Source organism: Halichoeres trimaculatus, unplaced genomic scaffold (genome assembly GCF_033239565.1).
Source record: "Halichoeres trimaculatus isolate MK-OKI-2021-1 unplaced genomic scaffold, fHalTri1.1 fHalTri1_scaffold_15, whole genome shotgun sequence".
Classification (NCBI taxonomy): domain Eukaryota; kingdom Metazoa; phylum Chordata; class Actinopteri; order Labriformes; family Labridae; genus Halichoeres; species Halichoeres trimaculatus.
The window spans coordinates 26,296,131-26,313,216 of NW_027437193.1; the positions used below are offsets into that span (position 1 = coordinate 26,296,131).

General features: G+C 41.6%; 1 protein-coding gene across 1 annotated transcript; it reads left to right on the top strand.

Annotated features, from left to right (window-relative positions):
- The first annotated feature begins 13,612 nt into the window (after window positions 1-13,612).
- On the top strand, window positions 13,613-16,215 carry LOC141804487 (cytochrome b-c1 complex subunit 10-like). Its single transcript, XM_074688938.1, has 3 exons — window positions 13,613-13,724; window positions 14,145-14,275; window positions 15,510-16,215. The coding sequence occupies exons 1-2, from the start codon at window positions 13,675-13,677 to the stop codon at window positions 14,263-14,265; spliced, it is 171 nt and encodes a 56-aa protein (XP_074545039.1). The 5' UTR covers window positions 13,613-13,674; the 3' UTR covers window positions 14,266-14,275; window positions 15,510-16,215.
- The last annotated feature ends 871 nt before the right edge of the window (window positions 16,216-17,086 follow it).

Sequence of the window (17,086 nt, forward strand, 5' to 3'; positions counted from 1 at the left end):
TGCGTCCGTCAGGTCCCTAGGGTCGTCTCCAGTGGGTTTTCTCAGAACCGGGTTTGGGGTCCGATTTTTGTTAAAATTGCATTTTTGTGCGGGCTATTTCACCAGGGTTATAAAGCCTGTATTTAGCCTCTCATTAAAGTGGCCGTTACTCCAAGAAACATAGTCCGAGGGCTCCAAAACTTCTAGGGTGCGTCCGTCAGGTCCCTAGTGTCGCCCCCAGTGGGTTTTCGGCTGTTTTACCAGGGTTATAAGGCCTGTATTTAGCCTCTCATTAAAGAGGCCGTAACTCCAAGAAACATATTCCAAGGGCTCCAAAACTTCTAGGGTGCGTCCGTCAGGTCCCTAGGTTCGTCCCCAGTGGGTTTTCTCAGAACTGGGTTTCGGGTCTGATTTTTGTAAAAAACCCATTTTTGTGCGGGCTATTTCACCAGGGTCATAAGGCCTGTAATTTGCCTCTCATTAAAGGGGCCGTAACTCCAAAAAACATTGTCCGAGGGCACCAAAACTTCTAGGGTGCGTCCGTCAGGTCCCTAGGGTCGTTCCCAGTGGGTTTTCGGCTGTTTTACCAGGGTTATTAGGCCTGTATTTAGCCTCTCATTCAAGGGGTTGTAACTCCAAAAAACGTAGCCTGAGGGCTCCAAAACCAGGGTGCGTCTGTCAGGTCCCTAGGGTCGTCCCCAGTGGGTTTTTTCAGAACTGGGTTTGGGTTCCAATTTTTTTTTAAATCGCACTTTTGTGCGGGTTGTTGCACCAGGGTTATTAGGCCTGTATTTAGCCTCTCATTAAAGGGGCTGTAACTCAGCTCAGAGGGCTCCAAAACTTCTAGGGTTGGTCAGTGAGGTCCTTGGGAGCATCTGAAGTGTGTTTACTCAGATTCGGGTTTTACAGGTTGAATTAATTGTTAAAAAATTGCTAACCAGCCTGAATGAATGGATATAAACGCTGCTTCTCCGTTCAAGATGAGTGCGCATCTATATGATGACATACACTGATAGTTTCCCTATTAATTAAGTGCTGGAGGCGACGTACGGATCGTTTTCGGTGTCTGTGGGCAGTTATCATTTTGTAATATTTTAGAATTTAATAATTACAAATTCAATATCATAAATGTTAACTCGTCTTGAGACCGGCGTTAAGCTAAAAAAACAGCCACTAGCAAATTTTCTATTTTTTAAAAATAAAATCATGTTTTATTATCTTCTTTCCTCGCTTATGTAAATTGGGCTCTTGTTTTGGAGATGACCGGAAGTTTCTTTGATAGCATAATGACACTATAACGGAATGTCTGAAATGGCGAAATTAAATTTGTATCCGTGCATTTTATGGCTCACATTACCAAATTTTGGTATAATCTGATGTAACTTTCTCGCTCGAATCAACAGAGATTAGTTGGGTCATTTTGGAGCGAAACGTGACCTCGGTGAGCGAAGGTCCGTTTCTCAATGGATTTGTCATCTAGGAGGTCTAAAAAATAAATTTAGCCGGGGTGTATTTTTTAAAATTGGGGGGAAAAATTTTTAGAGGCCAAAATCCAAAATGGCTGTCATGGAAATGACCTTTTTAAAAGCTCGACCTACAATGATGAAAAATACATGTTTTCAGACCTTATTTTTGTTGAGAAATACATATTTCAGGGTTACATAATGATCCGACCTTATTTGAACCTTCAAATTCATGATGGCTGCCACTTTTGGTGTTTTTTTTACGGTATTTTGGGGGAGTTTTTGTTGTTTTTGGGTCATATTTTTTTCAGTATTGTTACACAGTCTCTATAGGGTTATAATGGAAGCTCTGCTCATGATGAGTTGAATAATATGCAGTTAAAGTTCACAGAAATAACATCTGAAGTCAATAAAGTAGATGTTTATGTGTAAACAACCCTTGTTGATTGACCATTTCCCATTAAAAAGGACTATGCAGAAAGGACTTTTCAGGTCTATATCACAACATTTTTGGCTTTATTAAATTCTTTTGCAGTTTCAGCCCAATGGAAATTAATAGATTCCTTTATTTCGCTCCCATTTAAATGAATGGAGATTTATCATCACCATGGAAACCACTGGAGCAAAGACATATGTGTGATGTCACAAGGAAAACACAGGCTGTTTTCAAATTTACCTACTACATACTGTGTATGAAAGTAGTATGTAGTAGGCACTGCGTACTGCATACCACACTTGAATATAGTTTGTACTTTGACTGTTCTGTTAGGTTTATTATGTAGTGAAGCGGAAAAAGGATTTTTTTTTTTTTAATTTATACGATTTATTTTTCAAACTTAATTTTGATTGTACAAAACAAACTATGAGTAGCTGACATGTTGACATTTTAGTTATTCATCTGGAAAAATATCGCCAGAAGCAGCATTTTATATGAAACAGCCAGTTGTGGAGAATACTTATTATTTTGGGGAGGAATTTATTATCATTTTGTGACGGTGTACAACGGCCTATTAGGGCCACTTAAAAGAAAAAAACACATCAAGGATAAACATCACACACACAATTCAGTATTGAGAATGAGGTGAAGCAGGAAAATTTAAGGTGGTGGAAATATAGAGGTGAAATACAGAACGTAACAGTAAAATGTCATACTATACTTGGCAGTGGTTCACACTAATAATGCTGCAGTCTGGCCGTTACAAACCGTGAATGGAAAAACAACAGCAGACCTTTTTACAGGTTATTACATATTAAAACCTACTTGGAGTTTCCTCCAGCTGGCATAGCTCTCAATGTTCACTGAGGTATTTAAGCTCCCTTACCACGACAAGGTGCAAATGACTTAATGTTGAGATGCTGAGACCTATATAACTTTTGCTTGAAGAAATAATGATAGCACAGGGGAAAAGGAATGTCCCTTCCAATCATCATCGTTTTTTTTTTCATGTAAACAAGCAGGAGAACACTGCGGCCGTTTTCGAATTGGCCTTCTATACTAGCAGTGCGTACTGATTTCCCCAAAATGTAGCATGTAGTATACAGTATGCAAACAAACGCAAAGTTGCAGTATGCAAAAAAAGTACCCAGATGACGAACTGATTCGGGAAACAATTCACAGTGTACATTGGACCAGTCTGCATCGCCTACTGTTGCAGGCAAAGCACCTGAATTGAAAATGACTGAGAGCAAAGCTTTAACAATCAGAGCAGCAAAATATACAAATTTAAGAGCCTCTACTTGTTATCTTTACGTTTTCAACACGCAATAGTGTGTGATAACTTCTAAAAACTTTTTTAACTTAAATTGTGTATTTATTTTTTTTCTACTCTGTACAAAGTTCTTTATCTAATATTGTCATAATTATTATTTTTCTCTACTACTTAAGCTCTATTTTTTTCAACTTTTTGTAATATTTAGTGTTTCTCTTAGGGTCTTTCTATTCATAGCAATTGTACTGAGAGAGTGCAGTTTAAACCGGAGTCAAATACCTTGTATTCTTGAAAATACTTGGCGAAAAAAGGCGATTCTGATTATGATTCTGATTCTGAAAAGGTATGTTGTTGTTTTACCATTAACAGTTTGTAACGGCCAGACTGCAGCATTAATAGTGTAAACCACTGCCAAGTATAGTATGACATTTTACTGTTACATTCTGTATTTTACCTCTATATTTCCACCACCCTAAATTTTCCCGCTTCACCTCATCCATAATACTGAATTGTGTGTGTGATATTATCCTTTATGTGTTTTTTGCTTTTAAGTGGCCCTAATAGGCCATCATACGCCATCACGAAATAAGTAATTCCTCCCCAAAATAATAAGTATTCTCCACAACTGGCTGTTTCATATAAAATGCTGCTTCTGGCGATATTTTTCCAGATGAATAACTAAAATGTCAACATGTCAGCTACTCATAGTTTGTTTTGTACAATCAAAATTAAGTTTGAAAAATAAATCGTATAAATTAAAAAAAAAAAATCCTTTTTCCGCTTCACTACATAATAAACCTAACAGAACAGTCAAAGTACAAACTATATTCAAGTGTGGTATGCAGTACGCAGTGCCTACTACATACTACTTTCATACACAGTATGTAGTAGGTAAATTTGAAAACAGCCAGTGTTTTCCTTGTGACATCACACATATGTTTTTGCTCCAGTGGTTTCCATGGTGATGATAAATCTCCATTCATTTAAATGGGAGCGAAATAAAGGAATCTATTAATTTCCATTGGGCTGAAACTGCAAAAGAATTTAATAAAGCCAAAAATATTGTGATATAGACCTGAAAAGTCCTTTCTGCATAGTCCTTTTTAATGGGAAATGGTCAATCAACAAGGGTTGTTTACACATAAACATCTACTTTATTGACTTCAGATGTTATTTCTGTGAACTTTAACTGCATATTATTCAACTCATCATGAGCAGAGCTTCCATTATAACCCTATAGAGACTGTGTAACAATACTGAAAAAAATATGACCCAAAAACAACAAAAACTCCCCCAAAATACCGTAAAAAAAACACCAAAAGTGGCAGCCATTTTGGATTTTGGCCTCTACAAAATTTTCCCAGCCATTTTAATAAATACACCCCGGCTAAATTTGTTTTTTAGCCCTCCTAGATGACAAATCCATTGAGAAACAGACCTTCGCTCACCGTGGTCACGTTTCGCTCCAAAATGACCCAGCTAAAGCTGTATTTATTCTCTACACCCTGAATTATAATAATAATAATAATAATAATGATAATAATAATAATAACTTTATTTATATAGCACCTTTTAAAAACACTGGTTTAAAAAGTGCTTTAACAGAGACACAAACAACAACAAGCACAGAAACACAAAAACAAAACACACAGTTCAAGAGGCACTTGTGCAGAAAGACACCATGCATGAGGGCAACAGGAAGCCTAGTCAGGGACCCAGACAATACAAGAACCATACAACGTAAAATGAGATCATGAGGACTGGGACAAAGGCTAAAAACATAAACTCAGTGAGATAGAGGAGGAAAAGAAAATGGAGAGGGCAATAAAAGACAGCTACAAACAAAATCAGAACATCAATTATAAATATATAAAATTGTAAAATAAACATGAACAGAATAATGAAAGAATAATGATAATAAAGCATAGATATGAGCAAACGATAAAACAATTAAAGGCCTAAAGGGTATAGGTGAAAAGATTGAAAGTGAAACAAGCATGAATCAAAGTTCGTCAGTCAGGATTGGAATTGTGGTGATCCCGGCTGCAGTGTGGCTGCTCTCCCTCTCCCCCTCCCCTTCCTGAGCAGCTGCGCTGACTCCTCTGGCTGCACCTCTCGCACCTGCTTCAAGTTTGCTGGTTAGGAGCACCAGCACTTAAGCGTTCTTGGAAGGATGGGCCGGCGCCTGTTTTGCCTCCGACTCCTCTCGGGTCCCAGAAAACTCAGCTGGTTATCTAACCGTCACAGGAATAAGGTAATTACAGTAATAAAATAGAATACATAAATAAGTACATATAAATAAGGAGGGTGGATTTAAAAAAGGTAAGAACAATAAGATAGAGAAAAACTAAATAAATAAGTAGATAAATGAAAAATAAGAATAAATAAATAATAAGAGAGCAAAAAATGACGGAATGAAAAAATGAAAGACGAAAGACGGCATCACATAAAAGCCAGCCTATAAAAGTGGGCTTTTAAAAGTGATTTAAAAGAAGCAACAGACTCTGCATGCCTTATCTCCTCTGGCAGGTTGTTCCAAAGTCGAGGAGCTCTGACAGAGAAAGCTCTGTCACCTTTAGTTTTGAGCCTCGACTTTGGAACAACCAGGAGACCTTCGCCAGAGGATCTGAGGCTGCAAGCTGGCTCATATTTAATTAAAAGCTCAGAAATGTAAGTAGGAGCAAGTCCCGTGAGAGCTTTAAAAGTGATCAATAAAATCTTAAAATCAATTCTAAAACTGACAGGGAGCCAGTGGAGGGAGGCTAAAGCTGGTGTGATGTGATGCTGTCTATTAAAACCAGTTAAAAGCCTAGCTGCTGCATTCTGTACTAGTCTGAGGCGAGAGAGAGATTTTTTGTTTAAGCCAGGTAGGAGGGAGTTACAGTAGTCCAGTATGGAAAAAATGAAGGCATGAATTACTTTTTCAAGATCTGGAGGGGTGAGTATTTGTTTGATTTTTGAAATGGAGCGCAGATGGAAGAAACAAGACTGGGTGATTTTCAGTGGCGTTTTCTCCCGGAGGCCAAGGGAAGCCATGCTTCCTCTCTTTTTTTAGACTGTAGCTGTGATTTAATGAAAATATTCCTTTTTAACAGTTTTGATACTTCTTCTGTGTTTTGTCACCGTCATCTCTTCCTTATCCCTCTCCTCTAGTTATTGAGCATTTTACAATGTGTAAAACAGCGCCCTCGTAAATGTTCTGTGGCGAATGCGTGGTGAAAATACGATACTGCACGCTGTTGTCCGCAAGGAAGCCAAGCAGAGTTGGCATCCCTTGGTGAAAAAAAACAAGAATGATTAACCAATCAGATGAGGCCGCGGTCATGACACTGCTCATCTGTGATTGACCAAGACTGTGCCAAGGGAAGCCACCCCGTCTTTGGCCTCAAACCAATCAAATCACAGTATCGTCATCCTCAAGCCACTGAATGAAATCAGAGAGGTTAGCACATTAGCAGTGTGCATGAAGCGGCCGGTTGTGTGTTTAAGTGGGCGGTTGAATTAATTAATACGATGTTTAAGCTAAGTCAAGATGACAATGTACATGTGTGAATGAGTGAGTGAGGGTGGGAGAGCTAAAGGGCGTGTGTCGGTGTTTAAAGTAAGTAAAACGAGCGCTCTCTGGGCACTCTAACAGGTCCGTTACATGAAATAGCGATACAAACTGCAACAAAGCCTTTTATGTACCCCACTCCCTTAAAAAAAATACAGATAACAGGCTTTGTCTCACTTGGCTTCCTCAAAAAAAATCTCCACGCCACGCCACTGGTGATTTTATTGATGTGGGTGGAGAAGGTGAGTTTGGAGTCAAAGATGACTCCTAGATTTCTGGCTGAAGGTTTAATGTTTAATGAGAGTGGACCAAGAGAGGACTGTTTCAGGGGGGAATTTGGTAAGTTACAGAGAATTATTTTGGGTTTTGAGTTGTTTAGTTGAAGGAAATTTTCTGCCATCCAACAACTGATATCACTGAGACAGTTCATGACAGCAGCTAGGCCCTGTGTGTCCTCAGGTCTCAGGGGAAGGTATATCTGTGTGTCGTCTGCATAGCAGTGAAAGGAGACCTGATGGCGCTGAATTAGATGGCCAAGGGGCAGCATATACATAGAAAATAAAATTGGACCTAAAACTGAACCTTGCGGTACACCACAGGCAATGGTGGAAGTAGAGGAGCTGTGATTGCCTATGGTGACCGCAAAGGTTTGCTCTAAAAGATAAGACTGAAACCAGCTAAGTGCAGTGTCCTTGATACCCACCCAGTTTTTGAGTCGTTTAATTAAAATAGCGTGGTCAACTGTGTCAAAAGCTGCACTGAGATCTAAAAGGATTAAAATTGAGCCCTCCCCTCTGTCTGCTGCTAAAAAAAGGTCATTGGTCACTCTGAGGAGGGCTGTCTCAGTGCTGTGACCTGCTCTAAAACCAGACTGAAATTTCTCAAAGAGGTTGTTTTCAGACATAAAACTTAAAAGCTGTGAAGAAACCACCTTCTCTATAAGTTTGGATAAAAATGGAAGTTTTGAGATTGGTCTAAAATTGTTCAAATCAGTGGGATCAAGGTTTGGTTTCTTTAAAAGAGGTTGGACCACAGCGTGTTTAAAAGCAGAGGGAAATACTCCCTCTGAGAAAGAACTATTAATAATGGATAAAATGCTGGGTCCAACTGTGTTAAAAACCTCTTTGAGAAATCTGGTGGGGATAAAATCAAGACTGCACGTAGCTGGCTTCATATGGGCTAAAATATCAGCTAAAAAGGATAAGGACACCAGCTCAAAATTGCTAAAATAATGAAGAACTTTCCTGCTTATGGCTAACGGGAGATCAGGAGGAGAGATCTTTTGCCGAATGTCTATTACCCTGTTCGTAAAATGAGTTAAAAACTTCTCATACGTGTCCTGAGAAGCATCAGTAAAATAAGAGGGGGAGGGGTTAGTGAGGGAATCTAAAACCTTAAATAAAACTCTGGGATTTGAATGATTGACTAAAATCAAATTAGAATAAAATGCTGCCCTTGCATCTTTAACAGCCTCCTGGTAGTTTTTCATGGAGTCTTTCCAGATGTTGTGAAAAACCACCATCCCCGTCTTTTTCCATTTACGCTCGTTTTTTCTACATAATCTCTTTAAAACATGTGTGGACTCTGTAAGCCAAGGCTGGGGCTCTTTATTAGAGCTTTTTGCCTTTAGAGGAGCTACAGAGTCCAGGATGGTTCCACAAGTACTGTTAAAAAGAGAGACAAGCTCTTCTGTGTTAAAAACAGGATTAACATCTGGGTTGAAGGCTGTTAAAGATGCATAAATAAAAAGCTCCGAAAACTTGCTAGCAGACGATGAATTAAAATCCCTTCAAAAAACTGGAGTATGATCAGTAAAAGAAGGCTGATAAAACCACAGAGAATAAAACCAGTTTGTGGTCTGACACATAGATATCCTTAGTTAAAAACCCACCAGGACTAAGTCCAGAAGATAAAACCAAATCTAGGCAATGTCCCTTTACATGGGTTGGTTCCTGTATTGCCTGGGTTAGATTAAAAGAGTCCAGAGTTTCAATAAAATCAGCGGTCATTGGATGAGAGGGACAACAAACGTGTACATTAAAATCCCCTACAATAAGAATTTGATCAAATTTACACATAACAAGGGATAAAAACTCTGTAAACGCTTGAATAAAAAACAGTGTTAGGTTTTGGAGGTCTATAGATGACTAAAATCAGGACAGGTCTTTCAATTTAACAATAACAGCAAGGTGCTCAAAGGAACTAAAGGTGCTAAGGGTGATGGGGGTGCATTTAAAATCCTTCTTGTATATGACAGCCACCCCCCTTCCCGACCTGACAGCCGGGGTTGATGGAGGTGAGTAAAACCAGGGGGGTAGCTTCGATGAGAGAGGTGTAACTGTCCGGAAGGAGCCAAGTTTCTGTTAAAATAAAAAAGTCCAAGCTGTTTTGGGAAATAAAATCATGACATAAAAATGTTTTGCTATTGAGTGACCTGATGTTTAAAAGTCCACAGTTTATAGGTTTGCTGTTAAAAGCAGGGCGGGGTAGCCGTGGAAGCAGGGGAATGAGGATGAGGTTTGAGGGGATACAGTTCCTGACAGGGTGAAGGTGAGGACGAGAGGAGGTGATGTGAACAGAAATTAAAGAACTACTGATGGAACCAAATTTAGGGAGCAGGGGAAAAGGGGGATTGGCAGGTGAGTGGGCAGGGATTATCTGTGTGCTTTGTGATGACCAGATGATACTGAGCGGAGGGGAGGGGGTGACCTGTTTGTGGGAGGATGAGCTGCTGAGAGCAGACTGTCAAACAGGTGAGGAGTGGATCTTGTACTGGAAATTGTGCAAAAGCATTTGGCTACCCCGCCTGTTGGGATGGATCCCATCATGTCGAAAATGGGATGCTCGGTCCCAGAAGAGATTAAAATTGTCAATAAAATAAAAGTTGTGGGCGGGGCAGGTGAGTTGAAGCCAGGTGTGGAGGCTGAGTAGCCTGCTGAAACGTTCTGCTCCACGACCGAGAGTGGGGATCGGGCCAGAGATAAAAACTGTCTTTCCAGTGTCCTTAAGAATGTTAAAAAGCAAGTTAAAATCACTCTTTGTGACTTCGGACTGCTTTTTGGAGGTGTCATTAGAGCCGATGTGCACCACAATCTTCGAGACAGAGGAGGGGAGGGAGGGGAGTAAATGGAGGAGTTTGTCCAGAATAACGGGAACGGTGGCACCAGGAAAACAGTGAGTAATGACGTTAAAAAACCTGATGTACATGGTTATGGAGTCTCCGATGATCAACGTGGTGGGGGGGGGAGAAGAGGAAGAGGACGAGGAGAAGAGCGCAATGAAGAGCGCGGTGATGCCTTCAGAGATCGGGTGTTTCACATGTGCGAAGGTTGATGCCGACGTACCAGGTGGAGTGAGGGTGTTTGAAGACGAGGGGAGCACCCCCGAGCGTCTGGAAACAGCCTCCTTAAGCAGCCGGCGGCGCTGCATCCCGGTCGAAGAGCGCGGCACAGCCTGGCTCGAGGTGGCCATCCACGGAGCCGACACAGCAGAGGAGGGAGCCACCTCCACTGGTGCTGATTCCGACGGGGATGGAGGAGCCCGTGCAGGGGCAGGATCAGCGGCGCCGACTTGAGTCCCATCTTTCAAGGCAGTTGGAAAGGGAGAGGCGAGGTGGTGAAGGCGCTCCCCGCACCGCGATGGTCCTCTGTCCCTGCTGCACAACCTCAGACCAAGCTGGGTGCCCCTGCACCTGCGGCTTCGGTGTAGAGCAGTGGGCAGGGTGCAATGGGAGTCCCCCTTCCATGACAGCATCGGAGTCCTCCGGCGGCCTCAGACCCTGACTGACCCCATCCGTGTTGGGAGAGGTGGCGTAACAGCCTGCCGGCTCCGCGTGGGGGAGCGGATTGATTGTCAGGCTGCCGGGCCCTTGGCCGGCTCGTTGGCGGAGGAGTGCAGGGAGACTACCCAGGGTAGTGTAGCAGTGGGGTCCGAGACCAGCTGTGGTGCCAGAGCTGAGGGCGACAGGCCGGAGATCCTGGAGGCCTGCATAAGTGAAATGTGTTTCGCCTGAGCCGAGGCTATGGATATAAAGCCCTCCAGCAGCTTGTCCTTTTCCGGAATATCCTTTTGCAGACGGCAAAGTTTTTCTTTTCTTCCAGCCGTGAGTTTTCTCATTTGCACTCCACACACACAGCCATTTGGAGATTTTAAGAGCTTTTAGACCCACTCTTCCGGGTCTTGTTGGCGCCAAGGTGACAAGCCGCAGTAATTTTGTACTAAAATCAGCCTGAAATGGTTGCTCTTGTGGCTGAGAACTGAGGCCCAGTTTAAAATGTGTCAAATCCAGCTAAAAAGTTAAAACAGGGTTTAAAAAAAGCCATAAAAACTTGTTAAAAGTCTAGCTTTCCAGGAGAACATCTGGCGGGCGGAACAGACACTAACGCATGCGCAACGCAGCAGTGAACTTCATTCAGCTGCGAGTGTGAGGGGGAGTGTTTAGGGGGCAGTCTGAAAAAGGCCCCTAGTGTAGTAGGCGGTTTGGCGGTCGTCTCGCAGATTGACGGGGACGGAAGTAGGTGAGAAGAAGAGGGAAATTTGAATATTGGTCTCGGCACATCTGGTTTGACTAAAATTATAGACTGCTAGACTTTGATTTTGGGATTACGGCCTTGGTGTGGTAAATAGTGGGAGGGCGAGGAGTAGATTACATTGATTTCGGCCGATGGCCCAGTATGACGAGATCAGTGTGCTGCTTCGCGGACACCGGAGGGAGGACGGAGGACGCAGGTTGACAAGGCAGGCAGAGCAACAGCATACAGTTTACTGAAGTCCGGAGTAATAGCAGTGAGTAAAAGCTATCTGCTGACTGCAGTCCCCGTGATCCGGTTGCTATTTAAAGACAACCATGCCTGGGGAGAGTGGAGGAGAGTGCAAGGGTGGAGGGGAGTGGAAAATGGTGGATAGCAGGAGGCAAAAGAGAGGATGGGTAGCAAACCAAGACATTGAGGTTTCAGCTGACAGTGACATGGATCTACAGGCAAAGAACAGGAAATTTGAAGGTAGCAAAAATGAGGAGGAATTTAAAGTGCTGTTTAAGATTAAAGATCCAGGAATAGGATTTGGAGCTGTCAGCCCCTTGAAGCTGTCTAGTTTGATTAAGCGAGAACTTGGAGAGGTCCACCACTCTAAAACGTTAGCAAGTGGGATGCTGCTGGTGTTCTGTAAATCAGCACAGCAGCAAGCCAAGGCTAGCAAAATGAGCACTTTTGGTGGAAAGAATGTGGAGAGCTTTATACCTGGGGCTGAGGGAGTGAAGGGAGTAATCTATAATGTGGCAATAGACATCTCAGAAGAAGAGTTTAAGGCCAACTTAAAGGAAGCAAAAGAAATTAAAGCAACTACAATGGGGAAAAGTCCCAGAGAGGGAAGCGGGAGCTCAGCTGTGTTACTGACGTTCCATGGGAAAGTGCTGCCAGAGAAGGATATGCTGGGCTACCTGTGTTTCACTGTTAAAGCATACGAAAGACCACCTTTGAGATGTTTCAAATGTCAGCGCTTTGACCAGACCAGATCAGACCACTGGGAGCTGCAGAGGAGCAATGTTAAAGGGAGGAAGGGAAATTTAATGCTTTCTATGAGAAGCAGAGCAGCAGAGGTGGGACTACTGGATCTGTCCTTTCGACCTGTGGTGTGCTGGCCGCCTGTTCCTCCTTGGCTCCTCCCTGAGCCAGATGTAGACCTCTCTATATTAGACAAGATAAGAAATAAGGATGCAGGCAACCTAGTGGCTTTAACAAGTTAACATCTGAAAGAAAAATGGGCAGGATACATACAGATCTATACAGATGGCTCTAAACATCAAATCAACGGAAGGGCAGCAATAGGAGTGAGCATTCCACGTTTACAAATACAAATACAACTTGGGAAGCGGGTTTCAGATTGGACATCAGTCTTCACTACAGAGCTTGTGGCAATACTCTGGGCACTCAGGTGGGTGGGGGAGGTGGGTCCAGAACATGTAGTTTTGTGTTCAGACTCAGCAGCAGCACTAATGGCGCTAAAGGGTCGGAGGAGTGGGTCTAGAACTGATTTAATTATAGAAATAGTGATAACACTTCACCAAAATAGAGAAACTGGGAAGCACTGTTGGATTTGTCTGGGTGCCAGCTCATGTTGGAGTTCTGGGGAATGAGGAGGCTGACAGTGCAGCAAAAAGGGCACCAAACAGGAAGGAAGTAGCTTTATAAGTGCAGTTCGGAAAGGCGGAGTATAAGAGTTAATCCAACAAGAAATTGCAAGATCCTGGCAAAAAGAGTGGGAGCAGGGGAGTAAGGGCAGGTTTTACTATTCAATACAGCCTGCTACTAAAGTCACTCAGGGATTTAAAATGGGTAGAAGGGACACTGTGGTGATCACAAGACTGAGGCTGGGGCACTGTACTTTAAATCATGGGCTGGCAGTGATTGGTAAACATCCTGATGGAACATGCACCTGTGGAGAGGTAGAAACTGTAACTCATGCTCTAACAGCATGCAGCAACTATGACACAGAGAGATCCATCATGTATGCATTCCTGGAAGCATTTGGGATTAAAGACACATCGCTGAAGTCACTCCTCAGCTGGGATCATCATGAGTCGGCAGAAGCCCTCATTAACTTTCTTCACTCAACCGGATTGTATGGAAGAATTTGAAGCGCTGATGAGCCAGCGCTAAAAGACCTGTGGAGGGCAGTAATACGCCTTTGCCGTGTCTACACTGCCGGAGATTAACAAAGAAGAAGAAGAAGAAGAAGAAGAAGAAGAAGAAGAAGAAGAAGAAGAAGAAGAAGAAGAAGTAGAAGTAGTGGAGGAGGAGGAGGAGGAGGAAGAAGAAGAAGAAGGCGGTTTGGCAAACAGCAACCAGTCTAATTGATTAACCGGAAGTATTCAGTGCGCCTGCGCAGTAGAGGTAGACGAAAGTTGTGAGAGGGTAAGAGCCTCGCTTTGAGAGTAGGACGTTCTGTGTTTATCGGTTTTATCACAGCCAAAATGCTCAGTAAAGTCATCGGGCCAAAGTTTGTGGCCATCGCCAAAACGTGGTAAGGTTTTTCCTATTATGATAACGGTCAAAAGTGAGGGTAGGTCAGAATTTCAGCAAACAGAATCTCGATGTGCTTTAGCCACCTTTAGCTTTTAGCTTAGCTGAGGTCATCGCTGTGAGGACACGCTGACTGTAGCTCACAACTTTAACTTGGGGAAACGTCCGTTTAACCGTGCTGTTTAATCGTTTTACATCGCTCTAATGTGCAAATATACGATTGGGTGTGTCTCCATGGCCCAGTACGCTCCATTTAACCAACTGTTCACTTGGGTCATCGAGATTCTGTGTCTGTTATTTTATTCATATAAGATTAGTTGGGGAAAAAAATCAAACAATTAACAGTGAGTAAAACCTGATGGGAGTTAGGGTTACATATGTTTGATTGTTGTCCCTGAGTGATAGCAATTTGTATCCACAGGGTTCCAACTCTGGCTGTTTGGGGCACAGCTGGAGGAGTGGCTCTGGTCCACTTCACAGACTGGCGGCTGATCTTGGATTATGTTCCCTACGTCAGCGGCAAATTTAAGAAAGATGAATAAGGTCGTTCAGGTGAGTCCTCCGAGTGATAAGAGGTGCCTGCAGACAGTACACAGGGTATAAGAGTGTGACATTTATTATCTCAGTGGAGCAGGAACACATTTAATTGTTTTGTTTGTTATATTTTTTTGTAGTCGGCGCCATATCTAATCCTACTGTATCATTTAGCGCTTAAACCAAAAGCCATGCACACAGCTGTCTGTCTTAAAACTGCAGAGCTTTCCAGCGGCCTCTACAACCGTTTACCTGAAGGTCCATAATAACATGTTTGGTTATAGTCTCGACCTAAGAAATGTTGTATGGCTGTCTACATTCCCTGATTAAAATCTGATGTTAACATATATGAAGTTATCAGAAACAGTTACATATTGTCTAAATGCGTGGCCTACTTCTTTAATTTAAAGACAGACTTAGGGGTGTTGTTTAACACAGCATTAAAAGTTTGCCCTCTTCTCCAGCCTTTTTCTTCTTGGCAATCTTGAATCTTATTTAAACTTCTTTCTGCTAATTCAGTCCAGTCATCCATTGCCTAAAGTTTAAACCTCATAGATTCCTTGAAAGCAGAAAGGCAGACTAACAGGCCAGGGGAAGGTTCTCTGCAGATACAGACACTGCCATCAACTTGCGATTGTTCATCACTGCTGGTGGAAAGCGGTGTTTTTTCTGTTTAAGGTCATATTTTTTTCTCACCGCCATGTTTTCGTTGTCAACGAGCTGCCCATTGATTATAGGATCTGCTTTTACGTTTATACTTTGCTGAGACACAGATTAAAGTGTAACATGTTCCCCAAAACGACTCAGAACTAGACCATTTTTTGTTGTATCAGATCTTTATTTTTGATGTCATTCTTTTCTGTATTACAAACTTTACTTTGTTTTGACATAAAAGCTCAAAAATGATACTTGTGAAAAGGTATATAGATTCTCATTAAAACATCAGTTTTAAGAAACCTGATAATGAGAAGAGAGTCACTGAGTGTGGACTTTGAAAAGCTAGACTTCAATAAAAGAGTGAAATTTTAAAAATTAGGTTGGTTTAGCAATGGAAAGAAAAGAACTTTGAAAAATTTCTAGCTTGTATTTTTGTACAGTTTATGTGCTGTTTTGCCTTATTGATTTTTTTTCCAATGGTAGCACTTTGCAATAAAAAAAATTAAAGGTGTTGATTTTTCAGTAAAATCTGTAAAGTGCTTCAAAAACACTCTGCTGAACTTATCCAGCTAAATGACTTCTTCTTCCCTCACAGGTTGGTGCTGTTTTTTAACACAAAGACTTAAATATTGAACAAGAGCTGCTGCAGCAGTGCATCGTGCAGTGCTGGTCACTATGCTCCTGTACATGCCAAGACACCAGATGCTGTCATCTTCATCCTGCAGCTCAGCCAACATTCAACTGTTCAACATCAGCATCCTGTTAATCCTACTGGGGTGTGGCATCCCAACTCTCCAGGGAAAACCAAATGGGAAAGGATGTATAAACAGAGATGGTGGATGGACTTTTTTTTTCTTATCCTTCTCTGTTTGTGTTTGGATATTTATTTTGATAATCACTGTACTTTGAGCTGTTGGTCAAAGCTGATTCATAAACCTGCCTCTAATTTCATTCTGTGATTGTCTTGAAGAAGTAAAGTATGAGAGATCTATTCTTGGTTTATGGATTTGCTAATTCTTTCTCTGAGTATCCACTCGGTCAGTGAAACTGACATGTACTTTTCACCTTGTTGTAGCACGGTCAATAAGTTTGACAACATTTTGCTTAGACTTAACATAAAAGGACATACAGATTTATATATATATATTTACAAACCGTGACAATCCCAGGATACCTCGACTGACTATAATCCATAAGAAGGCTGTTCATTATATTGAGTTTTTTAGTGTTAGCAGACTTAACTGTGATATGGAGGATGTAAAAAGCTTAAAAACATAACCTAATATTTTCTTTAAAAGGGGAAATGTGGGAGAGTTAACTGATATATTCCAAGTTTTGAATTAAGATGTCTACCTGTAAAGGAGTTTATCTATAAATGAATTCTTCCCATTCTTCTAGGTGTGAACATTGATTGCCATTAAGCCATAGAATAAATACAATTAACAATACATAAGTTGAACAAAGAAATGTATATTTTCAGGAAAGTGTATTAAGGCTGACATGTCCTAATTTATAAGCAGGCATAATGTGCAGAACATTTAGATATATTTTTCATTCCAGGAGTCTCAAGCTTAGTTACATGAGTGCAGCTGATCATCTTATCCTGTCACAAGATCACTTAAAATATTCCACAAAAACAACATTCAACTGTTCAAAAATGGTACCTCTCAACATGGCTCGTCTCTTTTATCTTTCTTATAACCCTCATCTCTCTTTCACTCATCTCGTCTTCCTGTCATCTCTTCTCAATGGAAGGGTTAAGGTTCAATCCAAGCTATGAATGTGTTAGCTTAAACTTATTGTTCCATAAAATAGACATCCCCACCATTGGTGCGTGAATGGGAAGTTAAGAAGTGAAAGAAGCAAAAAGGGTGAACAACACCGTACGAAATATACGAAACTGCGTCAACATCTGAGTTAATCATTTAGTTAAGCAGAAGCTCTACTATTGCACTAAGAGTTAAAAACCTCTACACAGAGGGAAAAGAGGGAAAGGTACTAAATATAACAGAATATCGACGTTAATTATAATGTAGTATCTCAAAGCTATTTGGAAATTAGCCTTGTGAATGTTTTTTCCTCCTGTTTTTAAGTGTGCGATAAACTGTACTGATAGTTGTTTCGAACTATTTTACAGAAGCATGGCGGATGTGTTCCGCTCATTATGCGCAC

What these genes read in the sequence shown, in the direction of transcription:
- LOC141804487 (XM_074688938.1), top strand. Translation starts at nt 13,675, where the DNA reads ATGCTCAGTAAAGTCATCGGGCCAAAGTTTGTGGCCATCGCCAAAACG. An exon ending in GTGGCCATCGCCAAAACGTG is followed by an intron (nt 13,725 to 14,144) that starts GTAAGGTTTTTC and finishes TTGTATCCACAG; the next exon opens with GGTTCCAACTCTGGCTGTTT.